General features: G+C 31.4%; 1 protein-coding gene across 6 annotated transcripts in view; it reads right to left on the bottom strand.

Moving 5' to 3' along the window:
- Nucleotides 1-1988: 1988 nt before the first annotated feature.
- The window catches only part of tn (tripartite motif containing protein thin), a 127284-nt gene continuing 111905 nt past the window's right edge, over nucleotides 1989-17367 (bottom strand). For all 6 annotated transcript variants that reach the window (XM_088269860.1, XM_088269863.1, XM_088269862.1 and 3 more), the window contains 4 exons: nucleotides 14370-14618; nucleotides 12104-12244; nucleotides 6125-6342; nucleotides 1989-3524 (listed from right to left, as the gene is read on the bottom strand). In XM_088269860.1, the coding sequence (XP_088125986.1) occupies nucleotides 3311-3524; nucleotides 6125-6342; nucleotides 12104-12244; nucleotides 14370-14618 (822 nt within the window). In that variant the 3' untranslated portion in view covers nucleotides 1989-3310. The remainder of the gene's footprint in view (nucleotides 3525-6124; nucleotides 6343-12103; nucleotides 12245-14369; nucleotides 14619-17367) is intronic.

Raw genomic sequence — 17367 nt, 5'->3', positions numbered from 1 at the left:
ATTAAAGTATTTTTAACTTCACCAAACTTTTTTGAAGCTTCGTTTTTTAATGTATTTCATAGATTTTATAAATCATATTTATTTGGTTAGTTTTAGAACTTGTTGAATTTTTAAAAGAACAGCGTCACTTCCCTTTGAATATTTAATTACTTTACTTTGTTTCTGGTTTTTAATCATTTTTAATGTACTTGAAAATTTCAAATTACATGGTGAATATTGTACATAAATCAGCTTCTCTGAAATTATAATTCGGCAGTGATGAAAGTATGAGAAAACTTCCTTGTTTTGTTTGTCCCCTAAAAATATTTGACTTTGTAAGAGTTTGTTATTTGTCGGCGTTTTCGTCTTTTTGTTTTCTCGTTTTTGGCAATGTGAAGGAAACGCTTAGCCTAATAATGTCTTGCATATCAATTCAGTTGATTATTTATAGGATTTTATATGGTAAATGTTGAAAGATGAACACAGTGACAGATCTCCTAAATAATATTAAAATATACTTCTGACAATCAGTGATATCTCATGTTAATTAAAAATTCATTCCAAATAAATAAATTCTTTTTTATGCAGATGGACATTTTGCATATGTCTTAATTTTGAGTTTCTTGTTTTATATCATGCGTTTTAGGATACTCTAGGGTTTTATTGTATATGTCACTGTGTTGTTCACATATACTATCTCTTTCAGAAACCAAGACTCGAATCATGTTAACACTGTACTGTTCATGTATGTATTGAATGTTTTCAGTAAAATAATCATTATTTGAAGTAAGTAGCTTTTGCGGCATTCGTAGAAAAATAAGTATTTTTATTGTGAATAATATACATTCACGAATAATGATTTTCCTTTTGGATTTTATTTATGTTTTAAAATGTACAAAATACATCCTGTTTTATTTGTATATTATGCATTATTATAATTCAATAAAATTTCCATTTAATATTTTAAATTCTGGTTTTATTCCTAGAAATGTAATATCAGCATATCAAATAAATTTTATCCTTTCAGCAACTCAACAATCTATTTTCACACATTAAATACTCCAATTCATTCGATTATTGCAATAATTTTACTTTCATTTAAGTCATTCAAGGTGAGTGGGAAAAATATTGATATTTATATTTTTTAAATCATAATCATATGTGCAGTTTATCATTTTATAAGTCTGAGTGAGGATGTAGAGAAAACAAAGGGACAACAGCCACTTATCTCTGAGATTCTCTGCGTTGATACGTACATCTCTGTTCTGTGTACAAATTGGTTTACTACAATGTGGAGGAATGAAACATCCCCTACGCGCGACGAGGGAAGGTAAGCAATGTTTAAAAGATAATCAAATTGGGGGTATAATTTATGATTCCCATTATATTCCTATGACAATTGTTTCATCTGGTCCGTTCCTTTTGGATATAAAAAAATGATTTCTAAGAAATCCTGGGACCGAATCCTGACTGGGTTCAAATGAAAAGTAATGTATCCTTAAAAATACGTCGATGTCGTAGCGTAGTAATTTTTACTTCTTCCTTAGTCCTTATCTATACCCAGATGCTGTATAGGTCAAAAGCATAGTGATCAGTCTTGCGCTCCTACTGATTACGATTATTTTGATTTGAACACATGTGTTCAAATCAAAAAAATTTTGTTGTTCATTTGAAACATGTTTCAGATATTTCGAGTGAGAAAGGTTAATGATCTCCAGACAACCTTTATACTGTTAAATGCGATGTCTGAGACTCTTGAACGCACTCTCAGTTTTTTATTTAGGCTTTCTTTGTACTCTACAAGGTACTGGAAAATCTCGACCCTTCTAATGAGCTGGTTAAATTACTCCATGAATTACTTTAAATTAGAATTTCGTAAGTATTCAGCTTTTTCCAATTGAACAAAGAGTTGAAAAAAAATAAATGTTAATTTCATCTCTCTCAGTAAATAAAAAAAATTATGCTGTAAAGAAAAATATTGTTTTCTTCATATATAAAAAAAAAACAAATAACTGTAACATAATTTATTGAATAACACGATATAAAATCATTTATTGCATATATACTTACAAGTTCATATTAAAGTACTAAAAACTTTGAAGAGAAAACATGTTTTAAGTTTTTAAAATAGTAAATGTGTATAACGAATCAATTAATAAGAGTGAAAATTATAAAACAAAGAAGTGAAACGTAAGAAATATAGTATTAGTAATTTACAATATAAATGTTTAGTATTTTTTACAATTTCAATATTATATTGAATATATTGGTGAAAAGCAAATTTTGGGAGCAATAAAAGTGATAAATGTAAAAGAGTAAGAATATGAATGAGGTGAGAATGATAATCGCCTCTGCGTTAATTTTTTTTTCGTTTATCGTCGCTAATGGTCAATTGCAGAAGATGAAAGATTTATTAAAAAAAAAACATTTACGGCAATAACGACACAGATATATATTTTTTTAATTTATTTGATTTGTTTAGAAAATTTTAATATAATAAGTTCTCAAATACATTTTGAATGATATGAGATTTCCTTTATATTATGTATTATGTGTACAATATTTTACGAAAGGAGTAATTTTGCAACAGATTATATGTAAAATAAAATTTTACACAGTATTTACATAATATTTTTTTAATGTTTATGTATTATTAATGACTAGTAAAATGCGTCATATTTTGTAACAGTGGTATTGTAATAAAAAATAAATAAAATAGAACAAAAACAAAACAAAAAATTATAATGTGTAAGTTAATATAAAAATGTTCAAACACACCGATAGAATTTATTTATAGAAAAACATTTTTTTAGTACAGAAAAAGGTCTTTCTGGTTGCAATATTTTCGTCAAAAAAAACTTAAACCCATTAATTCGTGACAGTATTTTTTTAGGGTTGGTATAAAATTTATAATTTCACTTTTCAGATGTAAGAAAAAATCGTACTTCCGATGGAGAATAGTTTATTATTTCGAGTTTCATATATTGATTGTTTTTTATCTTTTGGTTATAATAAGATTTTACTATAAAAACTATAATTGAAAACTTGAATGCGAAGAATAGACATGCACAATTACTGTTCGAAGCAATATCTTCCAATCAACAATAAACAGACAAGGGAGAATGGTGAGGATTTGTACTTGAATTATGTTTGAATAAGTCATGAAAAATAAAACAAGAGGTAATAGACAAATACCAGTTCACGAATTATTAAAATAATATAAAAAAAGTGGGTAAAATACTGACGGATGACATTATTAGGGACAAAAAACCAACCATGATAAGTTAAAAAGTAGAATTTCGGTGAAATATAATTTGTAAGGCACATTCTTTTAGAAAACTTGGACTCTGTGGTTTTCCCTGTCACACACAATGATATTTCCATTGGACATGACTGCGATGCCCTCCAGGCCCTTGAACTCCGCGTCGCCAGATCCCCAGGACCCGAACGCCCTGAGGAAAGTTCCGTCTGGATGGAAGATCTGGATTCTGTTATTTCCGGAATCAGCGACGCAGATGTAGCCCTGGTCATCAACAGCGACTCCCCTGGAAATCAAAACAGAGCTCAAATCTACAACATATGATAAGATTTTCTATATAAGTGTGGATAATTTGGTGGTGGTATTACAAACTTAAATTTATTTAGATTAATAGTGACATTGTAATTAAAGGTTTTTAAATGTAAATTCACAGTATAATTGGGATACATATTTTAAAATTTATTATTATTATTTGCTACTACTTAATTCATTAAAAAAAAACTAAAAATTGCTTCGTAAAAAGCAGTTTTTAAAAGGAAACTTAAATGTTTCAGATCTGGAAATGCGGTGGGACAATTTGTAATGTATAAGTGTAAAAATACGATATGTGCGTCAAAAACGATGTATGATAGATGTTTTAATAGTCAATAAGCAAAGAACGCAAGGATGAAATAATCGACAAAATTAAGAAAGGTATGATGACATGGTTTGGACATGTGGAACAAATGGGGAAGAAAGATAAGTTAAACAATTTTATGAGGCAAAATTAGTTATGCAGAGAAATTATCTTCTACCTATCTAGGTAGAAGATAATTTAACATGACCAAGTATTTCAAATACTTGAAAAACGTCATTTCAGGAGTCATAATAAACGGGGAATATAAATGAGATAATTTTTTTATCAATATATTTTAATCGAGATCATTGAGTATTATTATGTAAAATATTATTTATATATATTTTTTTGATAAAATCCAAACTTTTTAAATTTTTTACGATTGAATATATATATGTTTATATTTTATACAATTTTAACAATCAGTTTACGCGTAAAAAAAACCTTTTAAAAACATAAACAATTTTTTTCCAATATAATTTATTATTATAAAATGTAGTTTGTTTAGGTATTACGGTGTATTTAAGTAAATCAAGTATTACAGGCAATGCGCTAGGTCTGAAATTACGTCATGAATATCGAATATCTAAAACTGCAGTCCAACGCAATTTTCGCCGGTCTTTTAACCCGTCCTACGTAGCTACAATTAAAACGAGTCATTCAAAAGACAAAACAAGTATCGTTTATTTGGATAAGGGCCAAGTATGCATGTAACGAAGCTTTCAGACGCCGGCGTCGCGGCGTCGCTTTAGGAATTCAGAGGTGTCCCATCGTCCGACAGCGGCCTCTTGCTATATAAAGTCACCAGTGTCCAATTATAATGCAATGTCGATAGCTAGTGTCTGCAACCTGACACCAGACCTAGCTACCGGAAGAGTTTCACATCAAATTTGAAGTGTCCTTCCAATTTGACTTGCAAATCGAAAGATTTACTTTGAAATTATTTTTTCCCTTACTTTTTGGTTAATTAAATTTATTTTACGATGATTTTACTTTTACAATTTTACTATTAAAATTTTTTAGCAAACTTTTGGGACATATGCAAATCATATACACAAATTAAATGCATTTTTTCTCTTAAAGTAAAAGAATAAAGCCGACGTAAATGTGTCATATTTATAAGGAAGTATTCGTAATGCAAATTTATATAATGAACACTTCTGGTGTTCCGTGGTCCTGAGGTTAGTATCGCGGACTCTTAGGTCAGATTTTCTTGGTTGGAACCAACTCTACCACAATTTGGTTCCTATTTCTAATAATGAGCCACTTGAGCTCACAGATATAGTGTGAAATTGAAGTATTTTTGTAAAAAATAAAACACAAATCCTGTCACTGTACATCTAAATAAATACAAGTTTGTATAACTACCACCGAAATTTCTAGAAGTGCCCCGGTGTAGGCAGTGAAAGGGATTAGTAGTAAGTTCGGTTACTCAGCTAGATCCGATTCCGACCCGACGTTGGCGGGTACACAGACCCCTCCACAACCACGACCAGCACAACAGACAGACAATAAAGCAGTGCAAAGACGTAATATATAGGGTGTACTGGCAAAAAACGTTAACTCAATATGCAAATTTTGACTAATGAGGCTGTATTGTAAAGTTTTCAACATTCTATAAACTGGCCACTAAGTAGTTTGAAATATCATATTTATGTAGTTTTACATGTTTATTCAACTTTAAGTAAAATGGCGGGTATTTTATTTGTCCGCCTCCGTAATGTTATGGTCAGCACGCTGGGCTACCGTACTGGAGGTTTTGATTCCCAGTGAAAGTCAAATAAATACAAGTGTTTTTTTCACTCTTATATTTATTCGATATTTACCTGGACTGTATATTTACCTGTACCTAAAACGGAGGGTTATATCAACTTTCCTCCACGTGTTATCGATCAAAATAACACTGCGCATATATGATGCAGTGCCCTATGCACCATTGGGGTGGAGATAAGGGTTTGAATAAGAAGGTATTTTGTTCAGGAATTATCATATAATTTTTGTACATCTCAATACAGATGAAGAAAAAAAGGAAGACTGGGCATGTACGGCGCTTACAACCGTCATAGGCTAGTTAAAGTGATCACATAAACCAGCTTATGATAGTCGTAAGCCCCGTAGATGCCCAGACTTCCATAATTCTTCTTCATCTATGTTGAGATGTCAAAAAAATAATATGATAAATAACTTTATAATTGGAGATAATCCAGATTTGGACACTCAAAATGTTGTTCACGAATTATTATTTAAAAAATTGTGAATAAATGTCGTACCTCGGGAACTTGAATTGCCCTTCTTCGGACCCCTCGGCTCCGAATGAAGATAAAACTCGTCCGTTCACATCGAAAATCTGCACCCTGTGGTTGTTGCTATCCGAGACGATGACTCTATTAGTGCTGCTCACTGCTATGTAGTGCGGGTGCTCCAGCTGGCCGGCCTTGTGCCCAAACGAGCCGAACTTGCCCACAAACGTGCCGTCCGATTGGAATACCTGGATAAGGGAAACGGCCATTAGGAGACAATACTCGACAAAGTGTACAACAACGGCATGTTCAAGTGCAACAATCGAAGTATTCCAGAGAAAATTTCAATATGTCGTTCAAAACATTTTAATACGTTGCCGACGGAGGTTAGAGGTCAAAATAAAATATGGAACAAAGTTAAAATAAAGGAATAGGTATACGATCAAGAGTTAGTTATATGAAAATTGTATTGTAAAAAAGTGTATTTTTTTATTTATTTCTCTCGTTTTTTGTTTTTTTAGGTTTAAATAATAAATAATAATAAACCCTTCTCCGCACCCCAATGGTGCCTAGGGCACTGCATCATATAAACGCAGTGTTATCTTGATCGTTTTACACATGAAGGAAAGGTGATCAGCCCTCCGCTTCAGGTACCAGTCCAGGGTAATATTGAATAAATATTTTAATGAAAAAAATCACTTATATTTATTTAACCCCCCCCTGGGAATCGAACCCGGGACCTCCAGAATGGTAGCCGAGCGTCCTGACCATTACACTACGGAGGCGGACATATTAGGTTTGAATAGATTAAAACAATAAAAAAAAAAAACGTTAGTAAAAAGAACTTCACCAACAAGACACACAAGGTGGCTTGGTGGCACTCTGCAAAAAAATGTTCTTTTAAAAAAATGAATACAATTTATGTAAATTTAAAAAATGCACATTAATTAAACTTTCGGGTATTGTGTACTTGGCGTATACTTCTAGCACTCATAATGTCTAGAAAATTATATAATACAGAAACAACTATTTTGTGAAATATAATTAAACATTATTTAATATAATTAGACAGGCACTGTGGCGTGGTTGGGTAGACGCTCGACTGGCGTCGCTAAACTGGCGTCGTGAGTTCGATTCCCGCCACGTGCAAAATAAATTCAAGAAAAAAATATTTGCAATTGGTCTGGGTGTTTGTAATGTATTTTTCACATTAACCTTCCATATCCTACCTATCTTACCTGGAGAAAAGCCTCTAACAGAGGCTTTGCGGGTTATTCCTTTAAAAAATGTTTTTTTGAAATTTCAACATTGAGCATTCTTTGTATGAATGATAAATGTAAAGAATCTAGTATTGGTTTTGTAGCAAATAACATTTCTTTACGATGTTTTAGAATAAGTAAAAAAAAATAGTTCATTGAATAATCTGTTGTCATTGTATAACACGTCATTGTACGTTTATTCTTAGAAAAAAATAAGATTTTTTAAGAGATCAAAATAAAGATGAGGAAGAATATGAAAGTCTGGATGTTTACAGGGCTTGCGACTTGTATTATGCTAGTTAAAGTGATCCCTTTACACACGTGCGACTTTTTACCAATTCTACCCATGAGTTACAATCACACTACCGAAATTTTTGGTACTCCTAGGAGTACCTAGATCAATATATTTAGATATATTGATCAAACTCGTGACACAGTACGTGTGAGTTCACAACAGCCATCTTTGTTGGAGAAAGGAAAACTTTTATTAAGCAGAGATTTTTTTTACAATTTGTATGTAAGATCCGATTTCTTAGATAAAATTCACATACTTCGCCTGAAAACGTGATTTTTAATTTATTATGCAGCTTATAATTTGACCAGTTATTTTATTTATAACAGTTTTAGTGTCCCAATACTTGAGAAATAATCGAGATTTGTAAATAAGTATTTGGACACACTTACAAATGTTGAAAATATTAGAACTATACATATGTATTCGTATAATATATGATGATTTATTTATTAAGACGGTTTTTTTGTGCCGAGGGCACATTTTAGAATGTTCGTATTCGTATATCTTTCTATCATGATTCATATAATCATATATGACTTGACAGATGTATTTCAAATCTTCTGTTATCCAATTATTAATTGCTTTTTTAAAAACAGTTTCGGTATTTAATGACTTTATGGATGACGGAAGGAGATTTATAAAAATATATTAGGTTATACTTCAAGTTACAAAATGCTCCAATTAAATCAGTACTTTAAAGACGGTAGCTAGTTTTTATTAGTTACAGAAGGGATTTTATTTAAATATATTATTTTTAAAGCAAGCCTCCACTTTGAGTCACGTTTACGAGTGACTTTAAATATGAGGATTAGTGATCGGAAAAAATCATAACACAAATGAATTAGGGTCCATCACATCGTATTTATAAAAGCTTCGTATTATTGTCTATGTTTAAAAGAACTTTTCAATATAATGGATTAAAATAAAGCTTATATGGTATTAATACTAATTATATAAAGCTGGACAAAAATAAATGTCATTAGATATAAACGCTGATCTTTTGTTATGTATAAAAAGTGTTTTATAAATTTTATCATCGTGTCAAACATTGAAGCAATTATCTTGAAAAAAAATATAAGCCTAGTTTTATGTGATACAAACAACTTTTCTGCTTAAAATCACATATTTTTTGGCATTAATTATCAATCGAGATGTCTTCTCATTTTTATTAGCATCTATCCCCATAAATTGAGCATAAATAACCCATAAATTACTGGAAACATAATAAATAATATTAATCATGTTCGCCAAACCCCGTATCCTGCAAAAGCTGTAAAATAAATCTTGTAACATTAACAGAATCGTTATTGACTTACGCGGATTATTTGCATAAAATTTAACAAAGCGAAAAATATGCGTTGTTGGATAATAAATTTTCACGTATTTTGCAGTGATCCCGTATAATAATTTTTACAAGTAGAGCGAGGCCATTGTAACGAAATTTGAATTATTTTTTCGTAATCCATTTTATCCGGATTCAAAGTTAGCTTAATTTTTTTTTGACATCAAAGTCAACCGACTCTCTGTATTTGATATAAGACCGGATTGACGTCGGTAAATTCTTTCTAAATTGACATTAAAACGTCCCCTATAACATTAAGCCAGGCTCAGTCACAAACTTGCGCTAACTTTCTTTTCAACTTGTGAAAAATTTGGAAGTCATTTGAAATAAGTTTTTCAAAAATGCTACAAGTCAAATTTTAATAAAAATTTATCAATGTTTGTATATTTTGCGAATTTTTAAATTCTCTACAACGTGATTTTCATATGTTGTTCATAATATTTGTAGTTCTCGAAACTAGTCGTGTTTACATTAATAAACTCAAAAGTGTTCTTATACGGGTGCTAAGATGTTAAATAGTGATGTTTAAAGCCAACCAATGGTGGTTTGTACTCGTAGGCCCTGTAAATGGCAATACATTCACAATAATCTCATAAAATTGTATGTATAAAGGATATCTGTATTTTTTTTGTACATTTGTTCATTTAAACTAAATACACAATTGCTTGGTTTTTGCTTTTCGAGGATAATATAATTTTATATATCACTCGGCACTTCACTATTGTTAGCAATATATTAAATTGTATATATTAAGGCCGTCTCAACTGAAATAAAGCACCCATTCTTTTTTTTTAGGAAGGGAGAATGGAAGTCTGAGCATTCTAAGTCCTATGACCTGGCATTGGCTATATCATTTGTAGGCCAAAGTGTAGTGTCGATAGAATAAATCAAAATTTTCAAATAACCGATAACCTCGCAATAAAAGTGATTTTGTTTTATCGTATTTTTTTTTTTTTTTATCACTCTATTATGGATGTTCTTTGAAAATGTACCCATAAAATGACAAATCGCTTACTCCTTTCAACAACGTCATATATCAAAAATCGTCAACTTTCAGTTGTGCGTGTTTTCGGAATGCCCAAAAAATGTACTATATCCCAGCAAAAATGGCATATTTTTAACTTAATATTTACCCGCTACAGGGCAGAAAGTGTTATTTTTGCATTTCGAAGAAAAGGTATTGTTTAATTTTTTTTTAAATAAATTAAATATTTTTCAAATGGAGAAAAAACCTTCACGTTTTACCTTAAATATCTGTTGCACAGTAAAAAGTTCAATAAGTGGCTTGATATTTATTTTTAATGTATTGTGTTATATTTTGAAACTTTAAAAACATTCTCCTGAAAAATCAAGTTTTTTTTATTTATGACGTTCTTGAAAGGAGTGAGCTATTCGTAAATGAAAAATGATAAAAATAATAAAAAAACATAAAAATACGATAAATTTTTAGACATTTTTTGTTTTGTAAGATCTATTTCATGTAAAATTGCGTTACGCGGACTTATAACGTTGTCAAAATACAAAATTCATTTAAAGAAAAAAACACGCTATTTCGGTAAGCCATCGAGGCTTATCCAAAGTCATGGAAGTTTGCGTCAAGCGATGTGATGGATAGGTACACAATTTGATTGAGCGCTTAATACGCCATCGCTGTTCGCTCAAATTGGGGATATTATTTAAATAAGTTTTAAGCTCATTTTGATTAGGTACATTTGCTTGATTGATATTTGCTATTGACACGTTATTTGCGAAAATCCTAGATCGAATGCTTTGAAGTTGATGGACGACCTAAATTTATTTCTATAAATGATTTGACAACCTTCGCCCCATCTCGCTGGAAATGTTTAAAGAGGTATAAGAGGTTAATGTTTAAATACGTCTCTCAACTTTTATTTGCACCTGATAACGCATAGGACACTGCATCGCATCGAGTGAGTGTTTTATTGATAGTTGATTTTTGTCTTGTGCCTCACGTTCCAGTCAGTGTAATGTTAAATTGATATTAATGTGAAATATCAATCATATTTTATTTTATAATATTTTATTTCCGCTCCCCCTCCTTGGAAATCAAATCTTGGACCTAAAAACGTTTTTTTTACTTATAAATATTGGTAAGAACCCGTTTGTTAAATGACTACTTGTAATTTATGACAAAAAAACAACACCTACCTTTTTCCTAAAATCCGACAGACATAAAAAAATATTGAAAATTGTTAATTTGATACAAGATACGCAATTATACTTAAGTTTAGTAATAACTATAGTTTTAAGGTAATGGATTTGAGATTATAATTTTTTTACTTAAAAAAAATGGTGTGAAAAGTGTTGTTTTTATGGGGAAAAATATACATATTTGATTGAAAAAACCATGCTCGTTTTCAAATAATTTCGGGTTCAAGATTTCAGAAAATACACTCCTTATGTATGTAGGTATCACTAACTAACTTACTATCACGCCGCTTCCCCACAGGGTAGACATAGAGAAAAGAACGCCACACCACTCTGTCTTTGCGAACATTCTTTGCCTCTTCTACGTTCATGCATCTCCTCATACATACCCGCCGATTGTTACGACTCCTATCTTTATGTAGGTATCATATCGCTCACTCCTTTCAAGAACGTCATAAATCAAAAATCGTAAATTTTGAGTTGTGCGTGTTTTTGGAATGCCCAGAAAATGTACTATATACCAGCAAAAGCGGAATATTTTAAACTTAATATTTACCCGCTACAGGGCAAAAAATGTTGTTTTTGCATTTTGATGAAAAGGTATTGTTTCATTATTTTTTTAAATATACTAAATATTTTTCAAATGGAGAAAAAACTTCAGGTTTTACCTAAAAAGATCTGTTGCACAGTAAAAAGTTCAATAAGTGGCTTGATGTTTATTTTTAATACATTGTGATTTCTTTTTAAACATTAAAAACGTTCTCCTGAAAAATCAAGTTTTTTGATTTATGACGTTCTTGAAAGGAGTGCGCGATATGTTATATATTGAATCAAATTTTTTTTTGTTGCAGCTCGTAGAGACTCGGTACATCAAAGAAAATAAACAGTTGTTGTTTTGGAAAAAAATAATCTGTGCTTAGATAAACATGTATTTCTTTATTTACCTGAACTCTGTGATTTTCCTTATCACAAACGTAGATGAATCCTAAGGCATCGGTGGTAATGCCCCACGGGCAGTTGAACTTGCCATCGCCAGTACCTTGACTTCCAAATGCTCTGAGGAACCTGCCTGATGGGTCCATGACCTGAGAACAAGAGCAGTTATATTGACATAAGAGCAAGGCTTACGTTAATTTCCATTTCTACCTTCCTTTCATCAACGTAGAATGAACTAACGAATGTGTGGGAACTACGATACGAGGTCAAAAAATATGAACTTCCTACAATATCTCATAACATAATTATATATCAACATTATAATTTTCCCCCGAATATTTTATTTGCCCAGTGACCAAGTTTCATCGTAAACGATCATTAGACCATCATAAGACTGGTTTTAATGTCGGTAACGACAAAACCCGGTCACTGGTAAAATAAAGTATGTAAATCGTAGTCATGCAGGAGAAAGTGATCAAGTACATTTTTTACAAAAACGTGATCATTGACTATTTGATATCTTACTAGCTTAATATTGCCCTGAAAAAATCCCAATGCGATTTTAAACTTGGAAGTATAATTATTGACTTCTTAAAAATGACTAACTGTAGTGATGTTTATTTTCTTGCCAAGCAAAAGTGACTTAAATGGCCTTCCTGAATATTTTACGTTTTGTTAGTTGGTCACTTTCTCCTGTACCACTACGATATGCGGAATAAAAGTAAATAGTTATTATATAAAATGCAGTTCCACCAAGAAATCTCAGTACAAAACTTAAATCAAATACCTCAAAATCCTTCCATACCATTAACGGCTTTTTAATTATCGCTTACGTTGTGGTCTTATAACTAAGATATGCCAAAAAATCTGGGCATTGTTAATTAGACCATATATCTTTTAAATTTTTAATAAATATTGTATTATTTTTATTTTTTTAAATTATTAAAGGTATTGACGTGGAACGAAAAGTTGTAAAGCAAATGACAGTTCTTCTCCTATTTTGTTTTAATGGGTTTTCTCATCACTTAGACAGATACATAGAAGTTCCCATGAATAGGCTACAGTCAACCTTTCTTCTCGAACCTAAAGTAAAGCCGCTTATATAGAAAATCTTTGCTAGATATTATAGGCTTTTTACATCAAAAGTAAGTAAGTCTAACTTAAATTTATTAACAAATGTTTTCAAAGGTACAATTTCGGTCCAGAATATATCAATGTTGTATCCCTAAGTACATTGACAATTCTAATAAAACGTTTGGTTCCAATAGCCCCACTTATATCTTGGAAAAGATTTGCATAATAGTGAGTACGGCCTTTATATGAAAATAATTTCAGTGAGTGGTTACATATATAAACTATCTTTACAAACATAAAACAAAAAGATTTACTATAAATTTAAAAACCAACTGACTATGTAACTAACCATCACGCAGAGAGAAAAGAACGCTACACCACCTGTCTTTATCTCGTCATACACATCCGCCAATTATTCCGACACCTGACCTGACCACCTCCAAGTATTTGAAATTAATCATGCTTTCAAGTTTTTCACGGACTTTCCTTCTTCTAATACTAACAACATTCGCTCATCAATTTGTTCTACCGTTCTTTCTTCATTCATTGTATTCACAAAAATAAGATATCTTATAGGTATGTATGTTTAAAGTTAAAAAAATGGTTTTGGATGACCCCGCTTAAAAGTAAATAGTCAATTTTCAAACTGTTATTTTTTGACATCTCATCAAAGATGAAGAAAAATATGGAGGTCTGGGCATTTATGGGGCTTACGACCGTCATAGGCTGATTAAAGTGATTTAAATAGGCACTTTACACACGTGTAACATTCACCAATTCTACCCATTATTGACAACCACACTACTTAAATTCTTGGAAGTTCTATACATATGAACCAATTTTGTAACATTGTTCTTGAATCACTAGAACTTCACTAGAGACATCAATTGGTGAGATGAAAAGAAGCTTTTTTGTTGAGCAAAAACTCTTTTATAAGAAACGCCAGATAATATCATTTTAATTTTTATTATTTAAGCTTATACTTTGTCAAAAAATAATATGAAAATAACTCCTGTAATTGGAGATAATCCAGATTTTGTGAACAAGTATTTGGACACACTCAAAATGTTGTTATTTCATCACTTATTCGACTTGTACGCCCAAACTAAATTTTTTCGACAATGCCTATCTCAGCCTTAACCGCAAAATAAATGTTTAAAAATATTAGTAATAAAAGCTTATAGATGGTATAACGGGTACCTGAATACGATGGTTGTATCTATCCGCAATGATGTACTGTCCTATTCTGTTGACAGCAACTCCGGCCAAGCAGTCGAATTCACCTTCCCCGCTCCCGTAGGTGCCGAAGTCCCTGACGAATATTCCGTTGCTATCGAAGACCTGGACTCTGTGGTTGGAAGAGTCCGCTACTACCATGGTGTTGTCTGGCCCCACGGCTATCCCGCGGGGCCAGGTGAAAGATCCGGGCTCGCTCCCCCGACTTCCCACCTGAAAATTAAAAAAAAATATAACTTTGTTTTAAAATCACTATAAATATGTTATTATAAATTAACTTAACACGACTTTTCTCCTCATTAAATTATAAACACTTTCATACGTCGGTACAGAATACACATAAATTATGCAACGACAAACAAAGCAATGTCACAAACTTATTTATTTATTTATTTATTGGAAAACCAACAGAATATTTACAAAAAATGTAATAAATTTTATATATAATTCCATATATAATTTATATTTGAAGCACCAACTTTGTGATTTTCCTTTTTATAATAAAAATGTAACTTTGTTTTAAAATCACTATAAATATTTTATTATAACTTAATTATAATGTCTACCGGTTTCGAAGCTATTCGCTTCTTTATCAAGACTGATTAATACTGATTAGTATTGAAGAATTGGATTGGAAAACATTTTTTGTCAAAAATGTAGACAAATAAATTATCTGGTCAAATTGTAAGCTTAAATAATAAAAATGAAAATGGTATTTTCTGAAGTTTCTCATGTGTGTGATTGTAATCCAGGGTTCGGACCTCACATACTAATATAAGAGTTTCTGCTTAGTAAAAAGCTTCTTTACATCTCACCAATAGATGTCTCTAGTGATTTCTAGTGATTCAAGAACAAGGTTTCTAAATTGGTTCATATTTATAGAACTTCCAAGAATTTAAGAAGTGTGGTTGTCAATATGATTAGAATTGGTGAATATCACACTTGTGTAAAGTGATCACTTAAACCAGCCTATGACGGTCGTCAGCCCCGTAAATGCCCAGACTTCCATATTCTTCTTCATCTTTGATGAGATGTCAAAAAATAATATGAAATGTACCCTTTTAGGCACATGTTTATTTAAAAGAATCGGATGAGTGATGCCTGATATATGGGCATCAACATCATCTAGTGGCAAAAAACTGCTGATACTTTTTATATGACCTATGAAAAGCTTATTCATTTTTTCATTCAAACCCTTTTCCGCACGCCAATGGTGCATAGGGCACTGCATTATAAACACAGTGTTATCTTGATCGTTAATACACGAAGGAAAGGTGATCAGCCTTCCGCTTCAGGTACCAGTCCAGGGTAATATTGAATAAATATTAGAGTGAAAAAATCACTTTTATTCATTTGACCCCCCCTGGGAATCGAACCCGGGACCTCCAGAACGGTAGCCGAGCGTGCTGACCATTACACTACGGAGGCGGACATTCACATTATAATTATTTATAATGGCTATAAGCGAAAAGCTTATAGCCATTATAAATAATTATTTATACCTAGTTTTCTACGAAATAAACAAGATTTGGAAGCTGACTGGAGAGTGGAGAGGGGGAAATGATCAATGATCAATACAGCAATAAGAATTTATAATTTCTCACTTCTTATTTGTGTTTCCTGTAGTTAATCATTGTTTCAGTTTTAAATAAAATCTAGTATAACGATTACACTATTTGTGACGTAAAAATCATTATTTTGTTAGGAACTGTTTATATTTGTTACATTGACAATCTGATATTGAAAGGGATGTTTTTAAACTATTATTATGGTAGCCATATCAATGGGGAATTAACTTTTCTACCTATGATATGCTTAAATAGTGTCGGGTTGTAGTTCCGTGGTAAGTACCGTGGACTCTTAAGTCAGAGTTTCTCGGTTCGAACCCCTCTACCGCAATTTGATACCTATTTCCAATAATTAGCCGCTTAGGCTTACAGAAATAGTGTGAAATTTAAATATTTGTGAAAATAATAAAAACACAAATTGTTCTCTTTAAAAAAACAATACAGGAAATACAAAGAATCAGTAGAACTTTTGTGATAATGTTTATATATAAACTAAACCTTGATTTAATAGTAATAAATGTCATAATTCAATAAATTTCACCTATTATATTATCCTGATTCATTTAATTTGTACGGTACAATGCAATACAATAATATATTTTGTTGGTTCTCGAATACTTATACGGCTACTAGGAGCTTAGGCGAACTCCAAGTTCTAAGAAGAATCTTCCTTTATGTGGATTAAGGCCAATACCTTCAGTGAAGAGTATTTAAGCTTTCAAAAGCGAACGCTAGATGGCGCCTTTCTCCCTATTTGTGTATGGGATTTGTATTGTGCCAGTGCATGGCCACTCAACTTCAAACTTCACAGAAAGGATAATAATTCACCGGATATTACGAAGGTAAAAATATGTTATCGCGAATTAATTCAATTAAATATTAAATGTACATAATGAGTACAAAACATTTGAGTGTAAATTTTACAATTAATAATACCTTTTGCCAGGAACAAATTATTAAAGAATCTAAAAGTTTCTGGTACTAGGGGACAGTTGACGAAAAATAAGTAAAAGGACGGTGACTTTTAGGACAAATAGAGTAACGAGTTATTCAAAATTAAACACTTGTAATTTACCACTTGAGTTTCATTTCACACGACTAGTTTCGAAAACTACAAATGTTCATTATAACCCCTTTAGTTATTACCGCACCGTCTCTACCAATACCTGATTTTTTATCTTTAGTTTTTGTGATCACCTGTCGATAAAAATATCTGCAGTTTTCGAGACTAGTCGTGTAAAAAAAAACTCAAAAAGTGGTTAATTTTAATCATAAAAGCGTCGAATTTGAAATTATTAACATATTATTCCACAAAGCTCATTTTAAACCTATAAGTATTATTATATAAGCAATGAGTTCTCTCTACACGCTATCTTCTACATGATTAAAAGTGG

This window comes from Brachycentrus maculatus, unplaced genomic scaffold (genome assembly GCF_059751285.1).
Source record: "Brachycentrus maculatus isolate JH-2025_06_01 unplaced genomic scaffold, ASM5975128v1 h1tg000367l, whole genome shotgun sequence".
Taxonomy (NCBI): Eukaryota; Metazoa; Arthropoda; class Insecta; order Trichoptera; family Brachycentridae; genus Brachycentrus; species Brachycentrus maculatus.
The sequence above is the reverse complement of the archived record's forward strand: the minus strand, read 5'-3'. Positions and strand labels throughout refer to the sequence as shown.